General features: G+C 44.9%; 3 protein-coding genes across 4 annotated transcripts; all 3 read right to left on the reverse strand.

Annotated features, from left to right (window-relative positions):
• Positions 1–9,082: 9,082 nt before the first annotated feature.
• LOC123139664 (thioredoxin-like protein YLS8) lies at positions 9,083–11,430 on the reverse strand. 2 transcript variants are annotated; one of them, XM_044559407.1, is made up of 3 exons: positions 11,145–11,355; positions 10,046–10,093; positions 9,083–9,600 (listed from the first exon to the last, which is right to left on the reverse strand). In XM_044559407.1, the coding sequence occupies exon 3, from the start codon at positions 9,598–9,600 to the stop codon at positions 9,292–9,294; it is 309 nt and encodes a 102-aa protein (XP_044415342.1). In that variant the 5' UTR covers positions 10,046–10,093; positions 11,145–11,355; the 3' UTR covers positions 9,083–9,291. The 2 variants fall into 2 exon arrangements, with proteins under 2 accessions (XP_044415342.1, XP_044415337.1); XM_044559402.1 differs by lacking the exon at positions 10,046–10,093 and having other exon boundaries at positions 11,145–11,430.
• Positions 11,431–14,092: 2,662 nt separating this feature from the next.
• Positions 14,093–16,643, reverse strand: LOC123139654 (lipoyl synthase 2, chloroplastic). The gene is made up of 7 exons (XM_044559396.1): positions 16,157–16,643; positions 15,873–16,054; positions 15,700–15,790; positions 15,467–15,624; positions 15,006–15,177; positions 14,774–14,884; positions 14,093–14,481 (listed from the first exon to the last, which is right to left on the reverse strand). Exons 1-7 carry the CDS (start codon positions 16,469–16,471, stop codon positions 14,395–14,397), a joined length of 1,116 nt encoding a protein of 371 aa, XP_044415331.1. The 5' UTR covers positions 16,472–16,643; the 3' UTR covers positions 14,093–14,394.
• A 613-nt stretch (positions 16,644–17,256) lies between these two features.
• LOC123139643 (protein PAT1 homolog 1) lies at positions 17,257–23,521 on the reverse strand. Its single transcript, XM_044559389.1, has 5 exons — positions 23,273–23,521; positions 22,886–23,058; positions 20,746–20,802; positions 19,928–19,997; positions 17,257–19,708 (listed from the first exon to the last, which is right to left on the reverse strand). Exons 1-5 carry the CDS (start codon positions 23,340–23,342, stop codon positions 17,625–17,627), a joined length of 2,454 nt encoding a protein of 817 aa, XP_044415324.1. The 5' UTR covers positions 23,343–23,521; the 3' UTR covers positions 17,257–17,624.
• Positions 23,522–27,860: the final 4,339 nt, after the last annotated feature.

Here is a 27,860-nt window from a genome sequence, read left to right on the forward strand (position 1 = left end):
GGGGCTGCGGGCGGCAGCAAAAAGATGAGAAGACCGGGCCAAAGGGAGGCGGCGTCGTGCATTGGCTGGTACGAGGGGGCCCGTACGAGCAGTTTGACCCGGGAAGGGCCAGCTGAAAAGAAGAACAGGAGTAGGGACTAGGGGCAGCAGAAAAGAACAAAGATTATAATGGGTAAAGTCAAACAAAAAAAACTGCACCGGCCAACCAACGATTCTCGTGAGTCCTCGAATCCCGGGTTCAGAGCTTTCCTGGTCTTTCTTGTCGGGATCCACTTGTACGTATTGATCATAGGCGGGGAGGCTGGCCCGTGCTCGGATTCACGAGTAGGCTTGGAAAAATATGCCCGGCGACTACCTTACACACGAGGGCGGTCGTTTGCTCTCCTGCTAAAAGCCCAGATAGCAGCTGAAGCTCGACTGAAGCAGGGCCGAGGCCGATGGTTCCTGCAAACACGCTTTCAATTGGAACAGCGCCGACGTGCTGGCTTGCCCTGCTTGCACTATGATCTCCAGCCGGATCCATCACCGTTGATACAAATGAATCCTGGACTGCGTTGTTGGGTTCAGAGAAGGTGGAGGCGCTGGCTAAGGGGAGAAATCTTATGACTGAAAAATCTTAGAAGCAATAACAATAAAGCTGGAACATGGCTTCATCTATTGCTATCGGATGGACGGTGCGGGTTCAGAGGGCGGGGCAGTTGGACGGTGCTGCATACGTTACTACACAATTACTCACGCACGTTGTTTCGGTGGCCGGATTAAACACAAAACCCCTGCTGCTACATAAAGAGCCACCCAAAACGGTGCGGAACCTTGCATAATGAGTTGAACAATGCCCAAAATGTCAGTTTTGAACTTCACCACGGGGCAACGCAGCAAGGAACTCTTGCTAAAAATGAGTTAAAGTGGACCCTGCAGCTGTTTACCGAAAAGGTTTACTGTCGCACTCTGCAGCACAAGAAAGGAGCCGCTGCTATCGCCCTAAAATACACTGACATGTCAGGCGCTAGGTTTCCAAACAGGGTGTGCACTAGCATAGAGGTAGGTTTTAGAACTTTCCGCTTCGGTCATGGCGAAAATCAACAAATCAGGAATTCAGAACCTTATCTTCAGAAGGTGCGAATCTTGAGGAGAGCCGACGGTTCCGATAGCACCCACTCTAGTGGCTGTTGATAGCAAATCCATGTTCTATATAAATATAAATATAAATATATAAATATATATATATATTCAACTGAAGACAAACGACGGAAAACTGAGGAATTTCAAAAACAAATTGAAGATTTTCAACTTTGAGTGGTGGCGTAGCCCACCGTATAAGAAAGCTGATTCCAGACACCGCGTACAATTGTCGTAGGGCTCTGAGAATCAATTTCTTCATTAATTTCTTCACACTTAGAGGGTTAGTCTTCATTGATTGAAGAAAAACGTTACTTCGTGTGTTGCGCATCTAAGTCATTAAGTCAGCATAAGTGTTAGGATGAGTGTCCGTTTCAGAGAACATTCGAAGATTCTAGGATATTTAGCTCACACCGCAACTTGCTAAATCTCTTCTCATCCAAGGGCTTAGTGAAAATATCGGCCAGCTGATCTTCAGTTCTTGCATGGCAGATGGAGATATCGCCCTTCAACACATGATCACGAAGAAAATGATGACGAATCTGGATGTGCTTTGTCTTTGAGTGCTGAACTGGGTTGCGAGAAATCTTGATTGCACTCTCATTGTCGCAGTAGAGAGGCACATTCTTCACGTTGATGCCATAGTCCTTAAGAGTTTGCTTCATCCATAGTAATTGAGCACAACATGATCCAGCAGCAATGTACTCAGCTTCTGCAGTGGAGAGAGATACGCAGTTCTGTTTCTTCGAGGACCAATAGACCAAAGATTGTCCGAGGAAATGGCAAGTGCCTGACGTTGACTTGCGGTCCACGCGATCGCCAGCATAGTCAGAGTCTGAGTATCCAACGAGATCAAATGAAGAGCCCTTGGGATACCATAATCCAAGTGTTGGTGTGTGAGCTAGATATCGAAGAATATGCTTCACAGCCTTATGGTGTGATTCCTTTGGTGTAGCTTGAAATCGGGCACACATGCAAACACTAAGCATAATATCTGGCCTAGATGCACATAGGTACAATAAAGAGCCAATCATGGAGCGGTATACCTTTTGATCGAAGTCTTGACCATTTTCATCAGTGCATAGATGGTCATTTGTGGGCATTGGAATTTTGACCCCTTTGCAATCTTGCATGCCGAATTTTCTCAATACTTCTTTGAGGTATTTCTCCTGCGATATGAATATACCATTGCGCTATTGACGAATTTGAAGACCTAAAAAGAATTTCAATTCTCCCATCATAGACATTTGATATTCTTCACTCATCATATAGGCAAATTCATCACTATAACGTTGGTCAGTACAGCCAAAGATAATATCATCAACATATATTTGGCACACAAACAATTCACCATCATAAGATTTAGTGAAAAGAGTTGGGTCGAGTGAACCGGGTTTGAAGCCTTTCTTCATGAAGAATTCCTTCAAAGTGTCATACCATGCCCGAGGGGCTTGCTTGAGGCCATACAGGGCCTTGTTGAGTCTGAAGACTTTGTCGGGATTCTTTGGATCTTCAAAATCTGGGGGTTGAGCAACATATACTTCTTCCTCAAGCTTACCATTGAGGAATGCACTTTTCACATCCATTTGTTGTAAGATAGTATCATGATGGTTAGCGTAAGCAAGTAATATGCGAATAGCCTCAAGTCTAGCAATAGGTGCAAAAGTTTCATCGAAATCAATTCCTTCAACCTGTGTGTAGCCTTGAGCTACAAGCCGTGCCTTATTCCTCACCACAAGGCCATTTTCATCTTGCTTGTTGCGGTAGATCCACTTTGTGCCAATGATGTTGTGCTTGCGAGGATCTAGATGTTTGACCAGTTCCCAGACATTGTTGAGCTCGAACTGATATAATTCTTCTTCCATAGCCTGAATCCACTCAGACTCCAGAAATGCTTCATCTACCTTAGTGGGCTCTGAGATAGAGACAAAAGCAAAGTGCCCACAAAAGTTAGATAAATGTGAAGATTTTGAGCGAGTGAGAGGACCTGGTGCTTCAATGTCATCAATGCTTTTCTCAATTTGTACTTCGTTAGCAATGCAAGGATGAGTGGGTTGTCTTTGAGGAATTTGATTAGCATTTCCTTCAAGAGCATTTTCTTCAGCACCATTTTCTTCAGGTGCGCCAGCTCGGTAATCATCATGATCAGGAATGAATTCTTCAGTAGATTCTTCGGTAGGAATGACATCCTCAGTAGCCTTGAACTTGATAGAATCTTCAGGTGCAGTTCATCTATCACAGAAGGTAGGTGCTCTCTTTGCGAGCCATTAGTTTCATCGAACCGCACATCTACAGTTTCAACAACTTTGTGAAGAACGATGTTGAAGACTCTGTAGGTGTGCGAGTCCTTTCCATAATCAAGCATAAAACCTTCATGTGGTTTCAGTGAGAATTTTGAAGTGTGATGAGGATCTATAATCCAACATTTAGCACCGAAGACTTTGAAATAACTCACATTTGGCTTTTTGTTAGTGAGGAGTTCATAAGCAGTTTTCTTGAAGAATTTGTGAAGATATACCCTGTTGATGACATGGCACGCAGTATCAATTGCCTCAATCCAGAAGCGACGAGGCGTCTTGTATTCATCAAGCATAGTGCGAGCCATTTCAGCAAGGGTTCTGTTCTTGCGCTCCACGACGCCATTCTGCTGAGGAGTATAAGGAGCAGATAATTCATGAGTAATACCAAGTTCATCAAGATAGCCATCTAGACCAGAATTCTTGAACTCGGTCCCATTGTCAGTTCTGATGTGCTTGATCTTCACACCAAAGTTGGTTGAAGCCCTCGAGGAAAATCATTTGAAGACTTCCTGCACTTCATGTTTGTAAGTGACAATGTGCACCCATGTGTAACGAGAATAACCATCAACAATAACAAATCCATATTGAGATGCATCATTCAGAATTGCAGAATAGTGGTTAGGACCAAAGAGATCCATGTGAAGCAATTCAAATGGTCGAGTGGTAGTCATGACAATCTTCGCTGGATGCTTGGCCTTTGTCATCTTTCCAGCTTCACAAGCTCCGCATAAGTGATCCTTGAGGAATTTGACATTCTCAATGCCAATGACATGCTTCTTCTTCACAAGCGTGTGCAGATTCCTCATGCCAACATGACCAAGTCGTCGATGCCATAGCCAGCCTTCTGAAGCTTTTGCAAGTAAGCACACGGCTGGTTGTGGTCCTATAGAGAAATTAACAATATACATGTCTCCTCTCCTAAAGCCTTCGAAGATTTTGGAATGGTCAGCTTCCATGATCACAACACAACGATATCTTCCAAAGACAATAACCATATCAAGATCATAAAGCATTGAGACAGACATGAGGTTGTATCCTAAGGACTCGACAAGCATGACTTTGTCCATGTGTCGATCCTTTGAGATCGCAACCTTACCTAGACCCAATACCTGACTTTTGTCTTTGTCAGCGAAGATGATATGCTTCAGATGTGACGGTGATAATGGAGCATCCATCAATAGATTCTTGGCATCCGTCATGTGATTTGTACATCCACTATCAAGGACCCACTCGTTTGCTTTGGACTGATCATCCTGCAGATGAATTAGTGCAACTTACGAACTCATATACTTCATCAGGGAAGAATATGACATCAATATCATCAGTTCAATTTCATCAAGCAATAGCACAGATAAATCAGTATGAGGACGTGAGAAATGAAAATTCATTTCTTCATGCCTGTGTCCTTTCAGGCACTGTTCAGGTCTCCAGCAAATTTTTCAGATGTTTTGAGCACATTTGGAGACCTGACCCTGCATAAGAGATTAGTTCTTTTTCTTCACCACCCACATCTGAAGGGGTGGCAAAGAATTCATCACTCTGCGAGCACCATATGAGAAAGGTGGCATAGAAGCTAGTCCGCTTCGTTTCACATAAGAGGGGTTAGGGTAAGCATATGAATAAGCAGAGAAATTCTTGGATGACTTATGAACATAATGATTTGAAGAATAACGTTCATATTCATAGCCCTTAGCTTTACCCTGCGAAACAGAAGGGTTAGCACGATGATGATCATATGAGGACTTTGATCCGTTTGAGGAAGTTGATCCATGTGAAGAATTAGGTCCATATGAAGAATTAGATCTGGGGTTCCTGTTCTTCACAGGTGGTGTCATGAGGACATTCACCTGAAGACTTTCAAGATAACTTTTGGGAACCCATATTTTCTTCATAGGGGAACCGTTCCTGCAGTTAGTGCCAACATATCTATCAAATACTTCACCATTCTGATTTTTGAACAGTTTATAGTTGGAGTCAAATGACTCATCAGAAGAATGAGGAGATTCACATGTAAAGCCAGCTAAGTTGGATGGATCAACTGGAGGTCCCTTTGCAGCAACCCATGAGGTTTTGGGGTACTTCTCGGGCTTCCAATATGTTCCATCAGCATTGAGTTTCCTCTCAAAGGCAATACCCTCTTTCCTAGGGTTTCTGTTTAGGATATGCTTTTTGAGCACATCACAAAGAATCTGATGCCCTTTGAGGCTTTTGTACATGCCTGTTGTGTACAATTCCTTCAGCCCTGCATCATTAGTAGTAACTAGCAATGTCCTCAGATGAGGAATTAGTGATAGCAGAGACAGGTGAAGAATTTGTAATATTTGAAGCATTTGAACATTCAGGTGAAGAATTAGCAGATTCATGTTCAATGCACTTTAGACATGGAGGAACAAATTCTTCCTGAGTAGCGCTGATTTGTTGAGCAAGTAATGAATCGCGCTGCTTCTGAAGATCTTCATACCTCACTCTTAGCTTCTCAAGATCTTGCTTTCTTTGAAGAAATTCAAGAGAAAGCTTCTCGTGATCAGATAAGAGAGTGTTATGATGACCTTGAAGGTCGTCAAACTTGGAATGGAGTCCCTGAAGACTTTCAGCCAAAGCTTTTGACTGATCCATTTCTTCACCCAACATATCATCGCTCTTATTTAGCATGTATTGAACTTTTTCCAAAGCTCTTTGTTGTTTAGTGGCAAGGGAAGCAAGTTTAACATAGCTAGGTCCAAATTCATCACCTGATTCATCATCACTAGATTCGAAAAGGTAGCATTCAGTTACCTTGGCACCCCCTGCCATGAGGCACGGTGAAGAGGATGATGATTCGGGTGCGAAAGTCATCTCTTTGAGAGAGTCCTTGTAATCCTCAAACCAAGCATCATGTCGAGTACGATGACCTTCATAGACCTCAGAAAGCCGGTCCCAGATTAGCTTCGCGTGATTGAGGTGCATAACGTTCCTGAACTGATTTCAGGACAGACAGGAGCAGATGACATCCTTTGTCGTGAGGTTCAGTAGTGTGTACTTGTGAATGTCATCAGCCTCCGCCGTCTTGCATAGATCGGTAAGACCAATCTCAGTGACGGTCCACAGTTTGCTGTCAATAGCCATGAGTCTCTTCTTCATCATGGCCTTCCACCGAGGATACTCATGACCGTCGAAGATGGGGCAGGAAACGTTCCTCGATCCTGCAGTCGGCATAACTAGAACCCCAAGTGGTTAAACCAAAATCACACAGAACAAGGGAGTACCTTGTTCTGATACCAACTGAAAGTGCGTTATATCGACTAAAGGGGGGATGAATAGGCGATTTTTATGAATTCTTCACTAAGGAATTTGCTGGTGAGGAAATTCCTAAATGAAGAACTACTTGCAGCGGAATAAGTACTCAGAAAGGAACATAACAGAACACAAGCATAGTCATCATGATGAAATGAAGACACGCATAGAGTACAGAAAGCATAAACACAAGATAACACAAGGAAGAAGACGGACAAACTGAAGAAATAGAACTGAGGAAATTGAGAAAGTCTTCAAACAGGTATGAACAGGCACACAACAACACACATGAGGAATTTAAAGAGTTGAGGAAATAGAACCAGTAAGCTCGGTGAAGACAATGATTTGGTAGATCAGTTCCAACTGCTGTCTCAGTTGTACATCTGGTTGGAGCGGCCGAGTATTTAAACTCGAGGACACACAGTCCTCACTGTATTCTCCTTGAGCTAAGGTCACACAGACCTCGCCCAATCACTCATGCTAAGTCTCCAGGTGACTTCCGAACCTTCACAAACTCGGTCACTCGGCGATCCACAATTCCTCTTGGATGCTCTAGACCTTGACGCCTAACCGTCTGGAAGAAGCACGGTCTTCAAAGGAAACAAGCGTCAGATCTATGCAGGATCAATCTCTTCAGTGATGCTCAATCACTTGGGTTTTGTAGGTTTAGGTTTGGGATTTCCTCACTTGATAATTTTCACTCAAAGTCTTCGGAGAATGGGTTGCTCTCAAATGACAAGTGTCAGTTTCTCTCGGAGCAGCCAACCAACTAGTGGTTGTAGGGGGCGACTATTTATAGCCGGGGAGCAGCCCGACATGATAAGACATAAATGCCCTTGTCTGATATGACCGTTAGGTGGGTAGATATTTTGGGACAGCTGATGCATAGCACAGCAACAGTCGGAATATTTGACTCTCAAATACCTCAGGGCTATCATGTTCCTCACTTGGTAGGCAATCCGCACTGGCGAATTCCTAACTATTCAATCAGAACAAATTCCTCATAGACCAGAAGAACTTCGTCTCTGTCACTGAAGAATATGGCTGAACTGTGCGAGATTTCCAATGGCTTCACTCGAAAGGATTGGTAGGTGTAGGATTTTGAGTTGAGCATCACATGGAAATTTTTCCTTAGTATTTCCTCGACCCCCTTTAACAGTACGGTGTTTCCTATGACTCAAGAAAGAGAAAATGAAACTAGGAAAACAAAAGTCTTCACACTTCATGTTCCTTGAATGATTACCAAGCCTTCAAGGTCACACCAATTTCTTCACTTTCAAAGTCTTCAGAAAGTCTACAGAAATCCAAAGTCTTCAGTCGAAGAACTTCATTTTTAGGGGTCGACTTTCTCTGTAAATATCAAACTCATCATAGACTTATAGACATGTGTACACTCACAAACGCATTAGTCCCTTAACCTATAAGTCTTCAATACACCAAAATCACTAAGGGGCACTAGATGCACTTACAATGTGAAACACAACAAAGTATAAAAGTGAGTTGCAACCTAGCTCTCAGTACACATAGAAGCTTTCCTTCAACAAGAGACATCCAAAAACCATCCCACTTCTACCCTACTCTAAATTAACCAACTAACTAATGAGACTATGAACCTATGATAATGGAAAGGCTGAATGCAAAATCTCTTATAAGATGTGTGGATATTACATACGGGCATTAAGAGCATTTGCTCCCGTATTAATCCTCTAAGTAGCAGCCCTGCACCAGTACACAAAAACAGCAGCTAAGCTATTTGTATTAACGCTATCATCATAACCAGGTCATTAACAAAGCTAACTATATTTAACATAAAGATAAACAGATCAAGAAACCATCCATCAGCAGCAATTAGCAACCTCATGTAACATAACTACAGATATCCAGGCTTACTAGATTGATTTAGAACCAAAGCCTGATAAAGTAAAAGGTCAACCTTGATAACATAAACAAAAAGACTTCAGAGATTGATTATTTTGCACAACCCAATGAAAGAAGTTGCTGAATGAAAAAAAAGAAGCACAAATCACTCAATTTCCTCAGGATTATGTAGTGAGGTACATGATGTCAGTATACAATGGCAAGTTCTACTTCAAGTTAACTAAGGAATCAGCTTGAACTACTTCAAATATGTTACAGGCAGAGAAATGAGTGTGAGAATCTAGGTCATTAAAAATTAGAAGCTTTATTTCATCAAGAAAATCAGAGACACAGGGCCTTCCTCCACTTCCTCCACCTATTCTCTCAGGCGCCTGCAGGATGTGTGGATGGTACCTGGGGAGCAGCACAATTGCGAAGCACTAAGAGCATTTGTTTACATATAATCAATCATCCAAGTAGCAGTGCTGCACCGATATTCCTAAAGACCTCTGTTCAGCAATTCACACACATAGTTCAAACCAAATATCACTTTAATCAGTAATACCAATAGACAGCAGGTCCTGTTTCAAAGGGTTACAGGTTTATGACATGTATTTAAGATACAAATACATAGTTACGCGACACTTTCAAAGTTGACAGACATTACATCAAGGGTCACACAGCTCATTTCACAGAACAGAGCAGGCCACACACTGCACATGAATAGCCAGGCACAGATACCTCAGTAACGGTACTTGGTGGAGTAATCCTTGGGAGCAATCACCAGACCACGGCCCTTACGAGCTCCTCTGTAGACGGTCTCCACAATGTCAACAAACTCTTGCTTGTCTTTCATTGCCCAGTTGATCTTGTTGTTGTTTCCTGTCCCGAGATCAATCATGATGTGCTTGTTGCGGAAGAAGAACATCACCGTCGACGGGTCGTACAGCTCGTACATGGTGTTGAAGTCCGGAACCTCCGTGATGTCGACGAGGTAGATCACCGCAAAGTTCTTTATGGTCTCAGCCACCCCTGACAGCACCTCGTCCATCTAAACATGAACAAGCAGATAGTCAGAAACTCATAATGAAGTCAACAACATACAACAACCATGCTAGATTGATGTAGAACCAAAGGCTAATAAAAAAAGTTAAACTACAAGTTTGCAATCAATAATATAAAACAATTGCCCGTCAATAAAAGAAAAGCACACATCGCTTAACTTCCTGAGTATAATGGCTAGCTCTACTTCAACAGTTCAACTCAATCAAGCAACCAGTAGTGAACTACTCCAAATATATATGTGAAACGCAGCAAAATATAGAGGTGAGTTCTAACCTAGCTCTCAGTACACATAGAAGCTTTACTTCAACAACCAAAAATCCTCCAACTTCTACCCTACTCCAAATCGACCAACTAGCTTCTGACGGTATGAGCTTATGATAATGGAAAGGCCGAATGCAAAATCACTTGTAGGATGTGTGGATAGTACATACGGAGAATTAAAAGCATTTGCTCCCATATTAATCAGCTATGTAGCAGCCCTGCACCAGTACACCAAAACAGCAGTTAAGCTATTTGTATTGACACCATCAATCATAACCAGATCATTAACAAAGCTAATATAAAGACAAATAGATCAAGGAAGCACTCCAAAGTGCAAGAGATCATCCATAAGCAGCAATAGCAACCACATACAACATAACTACAGATATCCAGATTTACTAGATTGATTTAGAACCAAAGCCTAACAAAATTAGAAGGTCAAAACTGCAACCAACAACATAAATAAAGAAGACTTCAGAGATGGATTAGTTTGAACAACCATCAAAGAAGTTGCTGAATGAAAGAAAAGCACAAATCACACGATTTCCTCAGGGTTATGTGGAGGTACATGATGTCAGTACACAATGGCTAGTTCTACTTCCAACTTAACCAAAGAAGCAGCTTGAACTACTCCTAATATGTTACAGGCAGAAAAATATAGATTGTGGGTAACTATCTATCTAGCTCATTAAAAATTAGAAGCTCTATTTCAAGAAAAACAGAGGCGTGTGACTTGCTCCACTTGTGCTACAGATCCAAACTAACCGCCTATCCTCTCAGGCAATGGAAAGGTGCCAGCAGGGTGCGTGGATACTACCTGGGGAGCAGCACAATTACCAAGTACTAAGAGCCATTTGTTTACATACTATATGAACCATCCAAGCAGCAGTGCTGCCCTGAGATTCCTAAAGACCAAGCTCAGATATTTGTATTACAACACATGTTGCAACTAGTCCTTACCAGAGCTTACTCCTGCTGTTAACATGAGGATGAACTGCTCACACAAGCTAATTAGCGAAATTGTCACACAAATCAGCATGAAGGAGAATTCCTAAGAAAAAAATCATTATTTCCTTCCGCCTCATGACCCCTAAAACTAAATCTAGCCTGGTCTATGTGCGCCATCTCTACGGCGAATCCCCGCCCAATTTCGGATACGAATCCGGTGTCCGGACACCCCAGACCGAACGGCCTCAAACAATCAAACCAAGCAGTTGGATCGAGAGAGAATCAAGAAGTTAGGGTTTCGTTGGGGGGTGGGAACCGTACCTGCATGCATGTCTCGTCCCAGTCGTGGCCGAAGCGTATCATGACCAGCCGCTCCTCCTCGGCGAGGATGGCCTGGTCCACCGCCCAGCCGGAGTGCAGGTGCGGGAGTAGGTAGGACATCTCCGCCCCTCGCCGAGAGTCGAGTCGCCGCCGCCGGAGAGAATAATGTGGAGACGAACTGCCGAGGTGAATCAGCGGCGTGCGCTGGTGCTGGTCGCCTGGGCCTGGTTAAAATAGGGCGGCCTGGCGGAGGTGCCAACTAATCCGAGTCGGCCTGCTACCCCGAGTCGGCCTTGAGGCGGTCCTATTTCAAAGGAAAGTCACTGCTGGCCTGCTAGCCGAGTCGGCCTCGAGGCGGTCCTATTTAGTTGGATCGGGAGTTGCTCAAAACAAAAAAAATTAGTTGGATCGGGAGTTTTTTCCATTTCCGAGAAAACTTCTAATTACCGCTCAAAAAAAACGAGAGAACTTCTAATTTCCTCAAAAAAAAGTTGCTAAAAATCATATGAATATCCTTGAATCAAAGGAGCAGTGAAGAAATATTTTGAGGGAGGGCTTCGATGAGATTCTTTTAGCATTTTGCACTCCCAAACACTCATATTTTTGCCTTGCCCCACCCCCACCCCACCCCACCCACCAGCAGTTTCTACCTAGCTCCGCCAGTGCAAAGGAGCCCTTAGACATGATGGTTGAGAAGTGCAGCTTGTATGCCCCTCAGTGCATCTCGGGACAATTGCACACTTAGAAGTTGCAGCACAACACAATACCGTTCGATCCGTCTGGTGCAAATCACACGCTTGGACATACTGATAATTGTAACGCCCCGGATGCAGCGACACTCGGAGAAGCGCCGAGACCATGCCAAGGCTAAGCATGCAGCAACAAATAATAAGAAAAGGAGAGCAAACTCAAGGTGCTAATTGATGAAACTTAAGAAAGTGTGTTACCTGATGAAACTGAAGAATGTGTTTTACCTGATGAAACTGGAGAAAGTGCAGGCAACACTTGTGCGGGAAAAGGTCACTGAATCCAAAGAGAAAGAACAAGATGGCGGGCCCCGCAAGTCAGGGAGACCACCATTCCATCCAAGTGATACGCCGGCGAGGAATGGATCGCATACAGACAGTGGGCCAATGTTGTAAGTGTGTGCAAGTTGTAACATACTCCCTCCGTTTCAAATTACTCGTCGCTGAAATGGATGTATCTAGAACTAAAATACATCTAGATACATCTATATGTGCGACGAGTAATTCGGAACGGAGGGAGTAGATGTCTTCGATCCATCTATTATCGGCATCCGGTTGGATCACGAAACTGAACCGAAGGACCCTGACGAGGGAGGCTCCTCCTCCTCTCTCTCTTGAATCCCTCCTCCGAGTTGTTCCTGTTCGGAATTGTTCCTAGTGATCGAGAGAATTGTTCCCTGTAATTGAGAGAACTGCTTCTGGGATCTAAACAACAATAATCTGGAAGCGGCGATGGAGGACAAGCATGTGTACACCAGAACCAGATGGAATTTTTAGTTTTAAAAAAAGGACCAGATGGAATTTTTAGTCTCCAGGTTTTGTTAGCCTGCTTGCCATTAGCACCTTGAGGTGCTACATCATTTTGTCCCGTTTTACTTGAGTGTTTGATCATTCGCCCTCGCTTATGTCAATGAAAGGTAGCCTCGAGCCCCACCGGTCACTCTCACGGGGAGGACAGATTATCAGGGGGAAATAAAACGGGCAAATGATCAAATTTTCCCGCAAATAAACTGCATCTTCTGAATGTTGGGTGATTTTAATATTGATGCTTCTCGTCTCATAGTCTTAAGCTCTTAGTTTTGTACTTCTATTCAGGCCTTGACCTTTGCTTCACTTTCATGGCACTTCTGATCTCACGGTTTCCTCAAGTCATGGTTGAGTGCATACGTCCGGTACTCCGGTCCTCTTTGAACCTACACGAGTTTGTTCTCAGAAGGCCTCACATGCCTTAAACATGTACAACATCCGTTTACAAATAAGATTGACAAGAAAAAACCAAATACTTTTGTAGCTCATCATTTATTGGCAAATATAGAGAAGTTAATTTACCAGCTACTTGTTTCATGGCTTTAATTTGAGCTCCCGTGCAAAATTGCACGCAACACCTCGGATAAAAAGCACGGCCGAGTCACATGCAGGGAAACTTGCATGTGTGGTTCTTGACACTGTAATGAGAGAATTATAGAAGTTATCAAAAACCAGGGAAGAAAAGCTAATCCTCTAGAAAGTACGGTAGTAGCATCTAAATGTGCAAATGTTGTGGCGGAGCAGGGTCGATCAAATCAAGAGAAGGGGTGTGATGATTGAGGTTTTGAATAAGACAACCTTTGCATTTTGGATTTGGATCTTTTTCGCATTTCAAAATAATGAAGAAGTCAAATAAGAGGTGTTAAGTTTTTTATCATTTTGGCATCGAGCTATTTTGCCGCTCAGGGTTTTATTTGAAATAAAAATCGAAATGCCTCAACTTGATAAATTGACAGGCTTTGACAGGGTTCTGGGTAGTGACCCAAACCGATACCAATAGGGATGAGGGAAGGCTTACTTATTGATTTCACAATTTCCCTAAAAATAATAAATTCACAATTGATTATATTCCCCAATTCATAACTAGGAAAGTAAGAGGTTAGAAATCTTGGTATCCAAAGGTCCCTAAAGGACATTCATTTTTTGCTCATGTTGGATATTACATCATGGACTACCTACAGACTGAAATGAGGAACAAACACAGTAAAACGTGTGTATATGCATCCAATTCAGAAAAAAAAAAGTTGCACTAGAACATATTACATTTGCACCCGCAAAAAAAAAGAACATATTATATTTGTGAATAGAGTGAGTACTCAGTTTGCAATGAGCTGGCACACACCAGTAATGGCAACTCTAAAGGAACTCCAACAGACATGCCAAAACACGCTGTGCTTCAGAAACAATCAGGACACCGCTATATATAGCACTATAAATCATAGACAAAGCAGCAGATACAACAACTGACGGATTTCCTTACAGGCACACAACTATCTGCCTAAGCAAGTGATACAAACAAAAATATTCGGCAGGCGCCAGAGTGCCTAGAGAAATTGAATATCAGGTGTAAGCAATCAGAAAACTGACAAGCGTCAAACTTTGAAGGATCAACATTGCCCTACGTTCTGGAGGCCTCAGTACTAACTCTTCCTGTGTAAAACTCTGGCACGGAATAGAATGGACTGGCGAGAATCAGACTAGGATGCAGCAGATATAAGCTGGGCCTTTTTCTGTCTGACAAAATTTTGGACAAATATCTCCCCTGCGCGGTAAGAGGACCGGACCTGAAAAAGTCCAAGAATACAAAAGTGAGTTCCTGTAGTTTGCTAACAGCAGCAACCACAAAACTGCATAACCACCAATAACTAACAAGACAAGTGCTAGCTTTTTCTTTTGTGTGGTTTCACAAGCTGGATAGCAAAGAGGCATGTTTTATCGAGGATGCAAAACAACAACAGTTTCCCTGTCTGGGTGAGTGGGCATTGGTAAAAGTTTTGTCTTCTTTGTATAAACACTGGCATTCCTTGTCTCGACTATTATTATCTAAAAGCATAACCAGCTATATGTAATGCTTACCAGAGGTCCACTAGCAACATACACAAATCCCAAAGATTCTCCATACTCCTTCCAGAAATCAAACTTCTCAGGAGTCACATATTCTCTGACTCTCAAATGTCTTTCTGTTGGCTGTATAATCAAGGAGATATGGTTGTTACAGCATTTACAAAGGCAGCTGGGTAATATAAACTGAAAGGTGCACTGTAAGTCGATAAATATTCTCCTCAAATAACAGGGCTAAACATCAAACCTGTAAGTATTGTCCCAAGGTCAGAATGTCAACGTCGATGGCCCTCAAGTCAGCCATGGTTTGTTTTATCTCCTCGTCTGTCTCACCCAGACCAAGCATGATCGAGGACTTCGTTACCATACCCTTTTTGCAAGCCTTTGCTTGCTTCAGAACCCCTAAGCTCTGATCATATCTGTAGAGATAACAGATTGGAAATAAGGTAGCAGTTGCATCGCCAGATGCAAATATGACATCAGTGATTTCCCTTCTGTAACTGCTTCTAAAATTATCAGTGAAGATGCAGGTTTTGAAATTACAAATGTCATGTTACCAAATCATTAGAGTACTGTAAATGAGTGTGACGAACTCAGAGGAGGGCATTGATGATATAGCGCTTTAGAGGACTCTCCTAGTTAGTATGCACAATGGTGGGAGCACAATAGACTGAGCAACATACAAAAGAAGTCAGGGAATCTTATTACCCTGCTCGGGGATCTCTAACTATTCTCTGCATACTCCTCACAGTTTCGATGTTGTGCGCATACACATCTAGGCCAGAGTTTGCCAGAGACGCAACTGCCTCCAGGTCGCCTCGAAAATCTGAAGTTAGACACTCCACCAGTATCGTAGGCTTCAACTCCTGAACAGAAGACCCAAAACTATCACATGGTAGATTCACTAACTTAATCAGCAAGCTAAGGCGACAGGGACAAACCTTGAGAGCCCTGACTGTTTCGGCGAAATGGCCACTTCCACCATCAGGGATGTCATCTCTGTCGACACTTGTCAGCACAACATAGTCCACTCTGCAAAGAAACACCGTTTATCAGATATATTCATCACACCATCTTAAGTTCTTAGCATGCCGATGATTGTCAGTGATCGTACCCCCAACTCGCAATTGCGATGGACGTTTTCAGAGGCTCGAGGGCGTCGGGCGGTGGGGGCTTGTTACTGGTCTTGACGGCGCAGAACCGACAGCCCCGGGTGCAGGTGTCGCCGAGGAGCATGATGGTGGCGGTGGCGATGCCGTCCCCTTCCCCGCCGGCGCCGCCGCCTCCGTTCCAGCACTGCAGCAGCAGCAGGCAAATCATCATCAAATCGCTGAAGACACTCACCCGGGCCACGAACACAGCGGCTCCGTGGCAAGAGGATCGATGGGCTCTACCTACCTCCCCGATGTTGGGGCACTGGGCCTCGACGCAGACGGTGTTGAGCTTGAGCTCGCCGAGCGACTCCCTGAGCCGGGCGTACTTGTCCCCCTGCGCCGCCCGCTGCCGCAGCCACGCCGGCTTCCTCGCGTCCGGGTCCCTCCCCGTGAACGGCGTCGGCGGGGCCCATCCAGATGCCAACGACGACGACGCGGGCTCGCCGTGGCACCTCACCGCCGGCGCCGGCCGGGGCCGGGCGAGGAGCCTCGCGCCCGCGGAGCCCCGCGCCGAGGGGGGCGGAAGCGGGGGCGGAGGCCGGGCGAGCGAGCTCTGCATTGTGGCGCGCGGAGGGATCGAGGCGGGTTGAATTGAACCCTAGGGCGCCATCGCTGCCGCTGTGTAGCGCGGCGCGGGGGCGATGGTTCCGAAGCGGGGGGCGAGAGAGCTTCTGGCAGTTACGGATTTGCCCCTGAGATCTGGTGGACTGCACGGGGCGATGGGGAGGGTAGGATGGGTATTTCGCGGGAAGACGGCGGTCGCACCAAAGCCAGCCTCGCCGTGTTTTTAACTGATGAACACAGGCTGAGACGCTGAGTACTGGTTGGTAAGCAGTTTTTGACCTTGAGTGGTGGTTGGTGCGATGGTGCCAACGCCTTGCCGCGTTGGACGAACGGCGCGGCGGGTAGGGAGAAGGCGACGGCGGCTCTGCGCCGAGCTCCCAGGGAGCTCGCCGGCCGGACTGGAGGAAGACGGTTTCAGTGACGGTGAGAAAATCCGACTGCAGTTCCTGTGAGTAGTAGTCTGCTGTTGCTGTCAAAGTTCATGCGATCTTCAGTCATTTGCTCTGCTTGCACATGATAACAGCGTGCCAAATTCACCTGTATGTACAAATTTCCAGGAACAAAAGCCCGATTTTGTAGAGCGAAGTGAATGAGCATAACGCTAAATGAAAAAATGATGCAACAACACGAAATGAGAGAAGACGCAAATCATAACCAAGCTTACAAATAAGAGACCTCACACACATCTCATATCTCACCAATGCATATGGATAGACCAAACTGAGCTTCAACACTGCCACCACTCACACAAAGATCCCCCACACGTCCACCACCAAGAAGCAACCACAAGATAGTTTATAGAAACTCTACTTGCACAGCCATTGCCACCCCCCACCACCTTGTTTTTCACCGGGAGAAAATAAGGGTTAAAACTAGGTTCCATCTGGTCCATCACTGCACAGTTACAACACAGGGTACATACATGGACAATCTGTCATGGATATAGCCATCAGGCGGGTATTATACACCCACATGAAGGAGAATGCTGGTTCTATTAAATTAACCTCCACCCTAGTCACAGCCTCAGGAACGCTAACTTCGACACGGAGCCAACGGAACTTCTCCAAGCTCACACATCTTGCGAAACAGGAAGCATGTCTATCCCAATTCTGCAATCACCATCTGAAAGACAAGCAGCACATATAGTTTTAACCGGGAACAGGTTCGGAAGTAGTAGAATGCCCGCCGCTAGCGCCCGAGTGGTTGTAGCCGATCACAGGCATGGATTTCCGAGCAAAGTCAAGAAGCATCTGGCGTTGTTCTTCGCTGGTGTGCGGAAGGCTTGCACGCAGTAGCTCGACGGGCATCTCCCTGCTGACGGCCTTCGAGGCTTCAGGTCCAGCCATTGAGTTGGATCCCTGCATGCTGAACCTCTGCAGAATGCTCCCATACTTGCTGTCGCAGTATTTTGTCAGAAGCCCAAAGAAGGCATCGAACGACGCCTGCCAAAGCGAACGGGTTGACCTGCTGTAGTTGGCTGCAGAATGGGGATCGGCCAGTAGCTCAGTTGCTCTGTCCAGTACTGATTTGATGATTAGAGCAGCACCATCACCAGCAGAGCTGCCAAGAGGGCGGAGAGGTGGCTGCTGCGACGAGCAGACAACAGCTGCGAGGCAGGCGCTGAGGGCACTGAGCTCCATGTGATGCACGCAGGAGGACACGGTCTTGGCAAGACTAACTGTTGTTTCTGCAGCACCAGAATCTGATGGCAAACCCCCAAACAAGCTCCTAAGATGCCGAAAGATAGCCATGCAAACTATGCGGGTTAGCTCACTTCCAGGGGCAAGAAGTCGGAGATACCGTGCCAAGAGCTTGCGTCCTTTAGGGAGAGAAACAATGCGGAGAAAAATAAGGTCATCCGTCGGGGCCAATCCAGATGAATTGCCAGGTTTGTTGGGGCCAAAAGGGTCGACAAGCTCAAGTGATGTAGCTAAGCCTTCAAGGAGGACCTGTCGCCTTCGCCTCAGTTGGAAGCTGCTGTCCTGTGCCTGGCTAGACTGTAACACACGGTCAATGTCATTTACATCTAGAAGAAGACATATACCATCCTCAACGGTAATTCTGGCTGCCAGCATTGGCTCTTTCTCCAGTGGCCTCGTACATGACTTGTGACCATCACCAGATGCAGGAATATCAACTTCAAGAAGAGGGCGAGGCCTACGTATGGAAGAGAATGACACTCTTCCAAGAGAATCAACCTTCAGGTATGAATGCTGATCACCACCAGACCTAGACTTTGAGTGGGAGTCTTTTATTGACATGGGGGAGAAATTCACCTTCTTCTGAGAATTGACGGATCTTTTGGCTATACAAGCTTGGTGGTAGTAGTCATCGACGTAAGGATCATTGCTGTGACTGCCAGAGTGCTGCATTCTTAAAATAGTATCAATCTCTTCAGATGACATATACTTTGATCTGAATTTTGTTCCTCCAGTGTCAACATTCTGGCTAGCTGTATCAGATTGTTGTTGAGAAAAGCGTATACTGTGTTTTCCTCTTCCTGACCTTGATCTCTTGTCCCTTGGTGAAGGCACACTAGGAATATGATCAAACCTGCCTATTATCTCCGGGGAATGATGGTGATACAAGTGAGGCTGCATGTTTAGGTAATTGTGATGATGAAGCGGTTGAACTAGTGACAACCTCTGCTGCTGCTGTTGCTGCTGAGAAAATAGCAACGAAGACATTGAACTGCCCGGAAAAGATAGTTGTTGCTGCAATAAACTGGGCTGTAGATTAAGATGCTCAAAAGCATGCGAACCAGCTTGATTTGGCCATTCGTTTTGCAGCAAGTTGTTCGCGTATAGATCTGCAGAAGTGTAAGACATGCTTCGCCCCAACCGCAGTCCATGAGGTAGACCAGTCATGTTATATGGAGAACCAGTAAGTGACGAACTTGGAGAACCCATTTGGTAACCAGCACCAGGTGATGGAATGCTCGAGTGCCGCGTAAGACCTTGTGCAGGATAAGATAATCCACCACCACCTGGTGGAGGATAGGATGTAAATGAAGGAGATCTATGTCCCAGAATAGGTTCACTGGAGCGGTGTTGTAGTGGCTCCAGGGGATAGGATGATGTTCGGCTCAATGGTTTTGACTCTCCGAACTGAGGCAAATACTGTGGCTGAGGACACAATTGTTTGCTGTCTCGAAATTCGTCGCTGTCCAGTATATCATGATCCACCCAATTCGAGAACTCTGCTTCCTGGGCCCAGTCGGTAGTCAAAGAACCTAAAGAAACACGATATTTAGCTCGGGAATACAGACATGAAAATCTGGACATGTATATGGACAATATTTAGGGTTTGATTATCATCTTCCATATTAAACATGTCTAAATAAGGTGGCCAGCACAATGTTAAGTATATCTATGTTTAGACTACATGTAACATGAAGAAACTTTTCCAGTATCAAGCTTCAGTAGTAACTGGGGGCAGAAATGCAACTTACTTTCCCTGGAAATTGATCGTCTATCACCAATAACACCAGGATTCCTTGCTCCACTTATACTTCGGTTCAACTGAAGACAAGACATTTTTTTTCAGTATCAGTAGGCACTCCATGATAAATAAAAAGGGGAAAACATTAGGTGGCCCATGAATCCAGGGCCTATACTCAGTTTTAACTCACAAGGCTCAAAGATCTTGACAATGTACTATACCTATTCCATTTATTTTTAACATATTAGTACATTTCAACTTTGGTATTTAGATATGTAAGAATGCAATCCGGAGATTCATGCCATATTTTGAACTTGTGTGACCGATTAAATCTGGGCATATGGTGTGTTTTATCCACTTATATATGAATGGCTAAAACTGGAACCTGTGCGACCGATTCAATCTGGGCATATGGTGTGTTTTATCCACTTATATATGAATGGCTAAAACCGGAACTTGTGTGACCGATTAAAAAAAAGTGTTTTATCCACTTATCCTTAGCATATAATAACTCAGAGTACTCCAAAGTCATTTTCAGGATTGCATAATTTGACACAATAGATCATCTTTTTCACAATATATTAGTTGACCATATATTATGCTCAACGTCTAATAATACTTTGCACAGGGAGTATTTTAGAAAGACTCATGAAATAGTGCAGGAAAAGAACTGCATTGAGCATGAAGTAATAAGCCTTCAAGAGCATAAAGGGTCATCCTGGACATACTAAATCGTTTGAAACTACAGATAATTCAATATATCATAACCATAGGTATGAAATTTAAGACCACCAACTGAAGTAATCAAGTTAGATATAGGCTGCTAACCTTTGCGAACGTGCTTGCAAGATCATCAATTTCAGACAAGTTACTCATGCAATCAATCTGCAAAAACATAAGAACAAGACAAATTTTCATCATGAAAAATAGAGGGAACATGACTACAGGAGTCAAAAGAAAGCAAGGCTGAAAGAAGAGTGACCAAAGTTACAAAGTAGGTAGGAAAAAACTTGCAGAATAAGGAAATCTAGAAATGATTTATGAAACAAATTGGCAACGTTAAACATGAAAGTGGTGGAAATTGAGCTACTTCAGAATGTAATGTCAAAGGTTTGGTACGTCTATATCATTATACTTGTTACGAAAGTCTATATTGGGCGATCAACTACAAAGAAAGAAAATAAAGCATGTTGATCTCCAGACAAGCCTAGTAGCTACAGATTCTTCATTCCAGTATAATAGCTACAGCCTGTAGGCCTACACACTTACAGGCACTGACTAGAAGTAAAAACAGTTAGGCAGAATGCGCTCGCATTTGCACCATGAAATACTGCAAGGTATCACCTAAAGTTCCATACCAAGTAGCAATCACTTTAAGTTGCACCTGGTTACAAGATCTGCTCAATAAATGGATGTGGGTACTCAAAAAAGTCCAGATGGCAAAAACACCGATGGTGTTTGTGTATGTGGTGGGACATAGTGCAGAAGAAAGGAAAGCTTGTACCAACACCCCTCAAAGGTCAACATTCCAGAGAAAAATAACTTATTGATTACTAAGTCCTAATTCCACGGTGAAACACATTTCAGCTCCAGAACAACGGAAGCTGAAACTAAACAACAGGAAGGCAGCTAACAGAAGGAATTTTATTCGATCCAAAGACGCATCCTACCATCACGTCCCTTTCCTGGTAACAACAGCCCAATTTACATTTCTCAGTACTGAGATATTATTATAAAGAACGCTCATAGTTGACAATATATCCTCCATGTCCTAAAAATACACTTTTGTTCAATCAAGTCCTAACCAATAAAAAAACACAAAAAAAATATGGTTATAACACGTATGGATGCAATTTACTATATGTTTTCTTATCATCTTAAGTATCAAGTCAAAAATGTATCCCCCTCTAAGACTAGAGAGGCAGATCTCTTGATCTATTGCATCTAACGTTCAAGATCCCTCCTTGCAAAAACAAAAACAGAAGGCAAAAATCGAATGTACCTAAAAAGGACGGGGCTATCATCCTACTGCAGAAAAGAGCACCCACTCATCCAAAAGTCATGACTCATCCAAAAGTAGCAATCACCAATAAACACGGTCAGGACTGTGTGAAACATGCAATGCACATAATTTCACAGCTTTCAAACATTAGCAAGCACCAACACACAAAGAGAACTTTAGGAAGCATGCAGCAGTGCAGCACACAATCAATAGCAACAGGGAAGCCGGCTTCGCGGGATACACATCCTACGATCACGTCTTTTACAGCTGACAATAGCCCAATTTACATTTCCCAGTACTGAGTTATTATTATAAAAGAATGGTCATAGTTGACAATATATCCTCCATTTTCTAAGAGAACAATTTTGCTCAATCGAGTCGTAACCAGTTAGAAACACACACAAAAATGATTTTCTTAGGTACATTTTGTGGAGATCATAACGCTTAGGGACACAATTTACCACTCCCCCCGTCCGGAAATACTTGTCGGAGAAATGGATGTATCCAGACGTATTTTAGTTCTAGATGCATGTATTTTTATTCTTTTCTCCAACAAGTATTTCCAGACGGAGGGACTATATGTATTCTTATCACATTAAATCAGATGCAACCCCCTCTAAAACTAGAGGGGCAGTTCTCTTGACCTATTTGCATCCAAAGTACACAATTCCTCCTTGCAAGAACAAAAACAAAAGGCAAAAATCGAATGTACTACCGCCGACCAGTACGTCAAAAAACAACAAGCTATCATCCTGCTGCAGAAAAGAGTATCCACTCATGAGTACTCATCCAAGCAGCAACAAACAGAATCAGGACTGTGTGAAACATGCAATGCACATAATTTCACAGCTTTCGAACAGTAGCGAGCACCAACAACACAATCAGGACTTTAGAAAGCATGCGGCAGTGCAGCACAATCGATAGCAACAGCAGGGAATCCGGATACAAAGCCGGTGAGAGCCGCACCTCTTCCCCCACAGGAGACAGCTGGTAAGCCCCATCGTCGTGCCCACCGAAGCCGCCGCCGCCATAGCCGCCGTCCAGGCCCCCGTCATCCGCCAGGCTGCCGCCGAGCTCCAGCCCCTCCAGCGGCGCCTTGCCGAAGAAGGAATACTGCCCCGAGTCGAAGCGCGAGTTCTCTGCAGAGGAAGCAAAAAAAAAACATAAATCTCCATTGGTGCCACGCGAGGAGGAGAGAATCTGCCCGGACCGCCCGCGAGGGACGCGAAATTCAGCAGAGGCACGCGAAGATGCGTCGTGCGTGGCACAAATTCGACGATGAGACCAAGCGGATCAAACTCAACTAACTACAGCACACCGGAACATCACTGGGCAGCGGGAGGAACCAGTCACCTGCGGTGGAAGTCGACGAGGAGGAGGCGCCACCGCCGCCACCGCCGGCGTCCGCCCGGAGGCCCCTCATGGCAGGCAGGGGGCGGGCGGCGCTGCTAGGGTTTGGATTCCGGGGGCGGGCACGCGCTTGGGTTTTGGATCTGGGGGAGCTGCGAGGCGGAGAGGGGTACAGCCGAGGGAGGAAAGCTCGCTCAGTAGACGCGCCTTGGCTGCTTTACTTCCCTTCGCTTCTCTCCTGGCCTTGGACTCGACAATAACAAAAAATATAAGCCGAAAATGATAGTTCCAGCATTATTTATATTTATTTTTATTGATAGATAGAGATATTGATATGATATATGGCGTGCTGGTGTGGACAAAGGAACCGCTGGATGGCACCAGAAAAAACTGACGGGGTGATCACAGTGATGAGAGGAGACTTTGGCTTGGCTTGGCGTGTGTGCTACTCCACCTGCCCCTTTTATGGCTCCTTTCTGCGCGTTGATGCGGCGATGTACCTCATGCCACTCGCTTATGATCATTTGCCACGCTAATGGCGCCCTTTCTATTGGTAACAACTGGCGGAGCAGGACGGTACTATTCCATTGGCCCAGGGCTAGGTGTGTAGTATGGTTGTAGAAAAGGTTTTGCTGAGCATATATTCCCAAAGCAAAACTTATAGAGCATGGTCTCACATGCACCAATCATCGTCATCATTTGTGTTGTTGGATCAAAAGCAGGGCCTGTTCGGAAAAGTGGCGACCTTGGATGAACTTTTGCAGAAATTTGGTGCCCTTGCGAATTTGGAATTATTTAGTCGTGTGTACAAGTGAGTTTAAGTTGCTAGGAGAAACTCGAAGGAAGTTGCTCTCGCGCTCTCTGCGCTGAAAATTATGAAAACCACAAAAGACAACGCTCTAGTTGAGTCTCTCTCAGTATCTCCCCGCTTTCTTATCTCGTCATCCACGGTCCCCAGATCTAGTGATAGTGGTACCATCACCATGCCCAACCATCCCTACCATTCGACCATCTCTCTCTCTCCCTCTCTCTCTCTCTCTTTGTGTGTGTGTGTGTGATAGTGGTACCATCAGCCTGAACTTGCCATCGGACACATCAATTCCTTTTAGACCTATAGTATTTTAAAAACCATTTGAAACTGCTGAGCTATGAGGTTCGATCCTCTTGAAATATTGTTTAGCCAAAATAACGTTTTGGCCCGTTTAGCCGCCCGTCGCCGTCATGATGGATCTATCGGAGCCCATCACGAGGTTCGTCGCCATGACGGACCCGAAGGAGTCAAACCACAAGAGCAGCACATGAAGGAGAGGGCGAAGAAGAAGGGCAAACGACCGTTCAAGCCGAAGCTCCTCCTGCACAGCGGATCATCATGTCGGTGCTGCCCTGGCCCGCCCAGTACAAGAAGTCGTACTACTTTGCCGCTAGCAGTACAGTTAGCCCGACACACAACAATCGTTGCAACACTCTGTCGCCTCCTTTAATTCTAGCCATCCTCCGCCATACATCATTGACTTCAACAGCTACTACGTGTTCACCGAGTTGTTGATGCTTGTCCGGTCATGATTTCCGTCCGAGGACCCTCATCTAGCGATATTCCGTCACTGTCTTGTAGAATGCCTTCCCCCCCCCCCCAGATCAACGGCGTCCACCAACAAGGCGATGATAAACATGATCAACAACGGCGACAACCGTGAGGACAGGCAAGTCGATGACAACTACTCACCACAATTGGAGCAAGATACGTTGACGGACACCCAACAACCATATGTGCCCAATGTAGACGCAAATAAGAAGAGGGGTTTGTCGTACTCGAGCAAGGGGATGAATTGTTGTCTTTGGCGTGGTTGGGTACAAGTGTTGATCCTCTTCAAGGCATGGAGCAAAAAAGGCTCGACTCTTTGGCAGAGTGTGCACGGTTGGTTTCATGAGAAAAAAACATTGCACCTCGACAACAAGGAATTGATCAATGATCGAAATCCGAAGTCGCGAAGCAATGATGATACACCATTCAAGAGGTCGTCAACAAAGTATTGTAGTGTGTACACACGAATGGAAAACTAGTGGTCAAGTAGTGTGTCACTCCTCGAGCTCCTAAGTTTTGCATTGTGATGCTCTATGTGTTGGGCATTTGATTGAATGGCTCTATGTTGCAACTTGTTTATCATGACACTGTATCGCTTGCTAGCCCAGATGCGTTGAGGCCATCTTGGAAATTGGAGAACAAAAGGAGAAAACGAGAAGGGGCGGCGACCAAGATGGCAGATAAGTTCCAGGACATCATGGTGAAGGAGGAGGAGGCATGTGCCAAGCGCAATGAGCCCATGAAGGAAAGAAGAGCGGAGAGGTTTAGCTTGTTCGTGGAAATCCAAAAGAAAAAGATCTAACTCGAGGAGAGGAAGCTTGCGACCAGCAAGCATGATGGGAGCAAAAGATCTTGTATGTGAAGGATGAAGATTTGAATTGCAATGCGGCCAAGTTTGTTTAGGACTTGCATGATATCATGATCACACACATTCTGCAAAAGGAGGGGGGAGACGCCGAAAGTTGATGATTTTGGCTCGGACAATTGGTTCTTTTGCTTTTGGGTCTGATAGTTGTAAAAACCTTGTTGCGCATCCGATGCTTTTGATAGTAATTGCATTTGTTTGTAACTATTTAAATGTATGGTTGAATTGCTATTGATGTAGACAATTTGACAAAGAGAGGAGGTCGGGCAAGTACGAAAAATTTGGGAGAAGCGGTTGGATGGCTTCCATCCGACCAGATGTTTGCGGACACATTCGGACGTGTATGCAAACATTTTATAAGATCTGTTAGGTGATCTCCGTTGGACATGCCCTGATACTCCTCCCCGTTCTCTCTTCTTTCCTTACCAGCACGACGTAGGGGTGGCCAAGGGTGCGTCTGCCGGTGGGGAGTGTTGGCAGGGGTAGGGGTCAAAGAGGGAATGCGTGAGTAGCATGGTGTTGCAGAAAGTGCCACAAATTAATATGTACTTTCTCCGTCTTAAAATAAGTGTCTCAACTTGAGTACAACTTTGTACAAAAAGCAGTATGAAGTCGAGAGTTGAGACACTTGTCTAGTACTCCCCCTGTTCTATAATATAATGTGTATATTTTTTTGAAAGTCAAACCTTATAAAGTTTGAGCATATTTATAGAAAAATATAGATATATTTAGAATACAAAAGGCATATCACTAGAGACATTATGAGTTATATTTCACACACAAATATATATACACACTATATATTTATATTTATTATTGTAGATATAGATACTTCTCTGTATAAAGTTGGTCAAAGTTTGTTTAATTTGACTTATCAGAAATTTATGTGCACTACATTATGGAACGGAGGAAGTATGACATAAAACTGATGTCACCAAATTTGTCTTAAAAAATATTAAGCCCATCTTCAATGCAGATCACAAAAATTTTACTCCCAAATATCCATAGATAAGTCTGGACGTGTCCCAGACGTCCGAGCTAGTGTTAGCCATCCAACTTGATCACCAAATGCTCCCTCCCCATTTAAAACAACATGAACATGGAATACATACAAAATTCAACAAAGTACTTATATTACATGCAAAACAACAAAATTTAACAAATTAAACATAAAATAAACTAAAACTAATCTAAACCAGGCTAAGTGGCTAAGTAGTGGACGGTGACCTCGTAGGCATGGCCTGCGAGGCCATCGGCCCCGCCCTGGTTGTTCGCACCGCCGTCGTCGTCACACCGTTTTAGGAAGGCGGCTTTGCGGCATCCCTCCCCAGCCGCGGCGTCACACTCATGAAATATATGCTCCACCTCCTTCACGCCGACTCTCATTGTCTCGTTGCTGGACTGTGCGCTCGAACTTGGCCAGCCATACGCGAAGGAGCTGCTCGTTGAGACAATGACGACATCGGGCGTCAAACTGCACGATTTGTCTTGGACAGATTGAGGGCCCACGCCTCCTCGAGCGCGAGGTCTGGAAGCAACCAGACTGGCGATACCTGGGTCTTCGCTAATGCCACCGATCGGTGCGCCTAACACTGCTCACGGCATGCCTCTACCTTGGAGATTCATTTTTTGTGCCCGATGAGGACAACACGTCGTGCGAGCCGCCTCCTTGGATGTAGTAGTCGATGCAACAATGCTGCTTTGGTGGGGACAGAGCCCGCTCCTACTTGATGGGTGTCTGACGCCATTGAGCGTCATGGTGGCGGGGATGGTTGCACGCGGACATCGCAGCTGCGTGGAGGGGACGCCGGCTTCTCCTTGGCGCGACGTCTGATCTGTACAACGCGGTTGCAAATGTCCACGTCGACCGCGGTCCATCAACGAGCGGCGCATGATCTCCATGTGTCGCGCGAACTCGTCATCCATTGCCGCTAGGGCGGATTCTCCTCCTCCATGTTCGAGACTGGCTCATCCTTCATGGTGGATGGAGCCGAGGAGGGAGATGGGCCCGGTGATCATGGGCGATGCCGCGAACTAGATCCGGAGTCCTGGCGCGGCGGAGGCTGGTCAAAGCGATAACCGTCTACCAGCCACCACACCCAGGTCTTCTTGGCGTCAGTCTTCTTGCCTGTCACGGTGACCGG

Source organism: Triticum aestivum, chromosome 1B (assembly GCF_018294505.1).
Source record: "Triticum aestivum cultivar Chinese Spring chromosome 1B, IWGSC CS RefSeq v2.1, whole genome shotgun sequence".
Classification (NCBI taxonomy): domain Eukaryota; kingdom Viridiplantae; phylum Streptophyta; class Magnoliopsida; order Poales; family Poaceae; genus Triticum; species Triticum aestivum.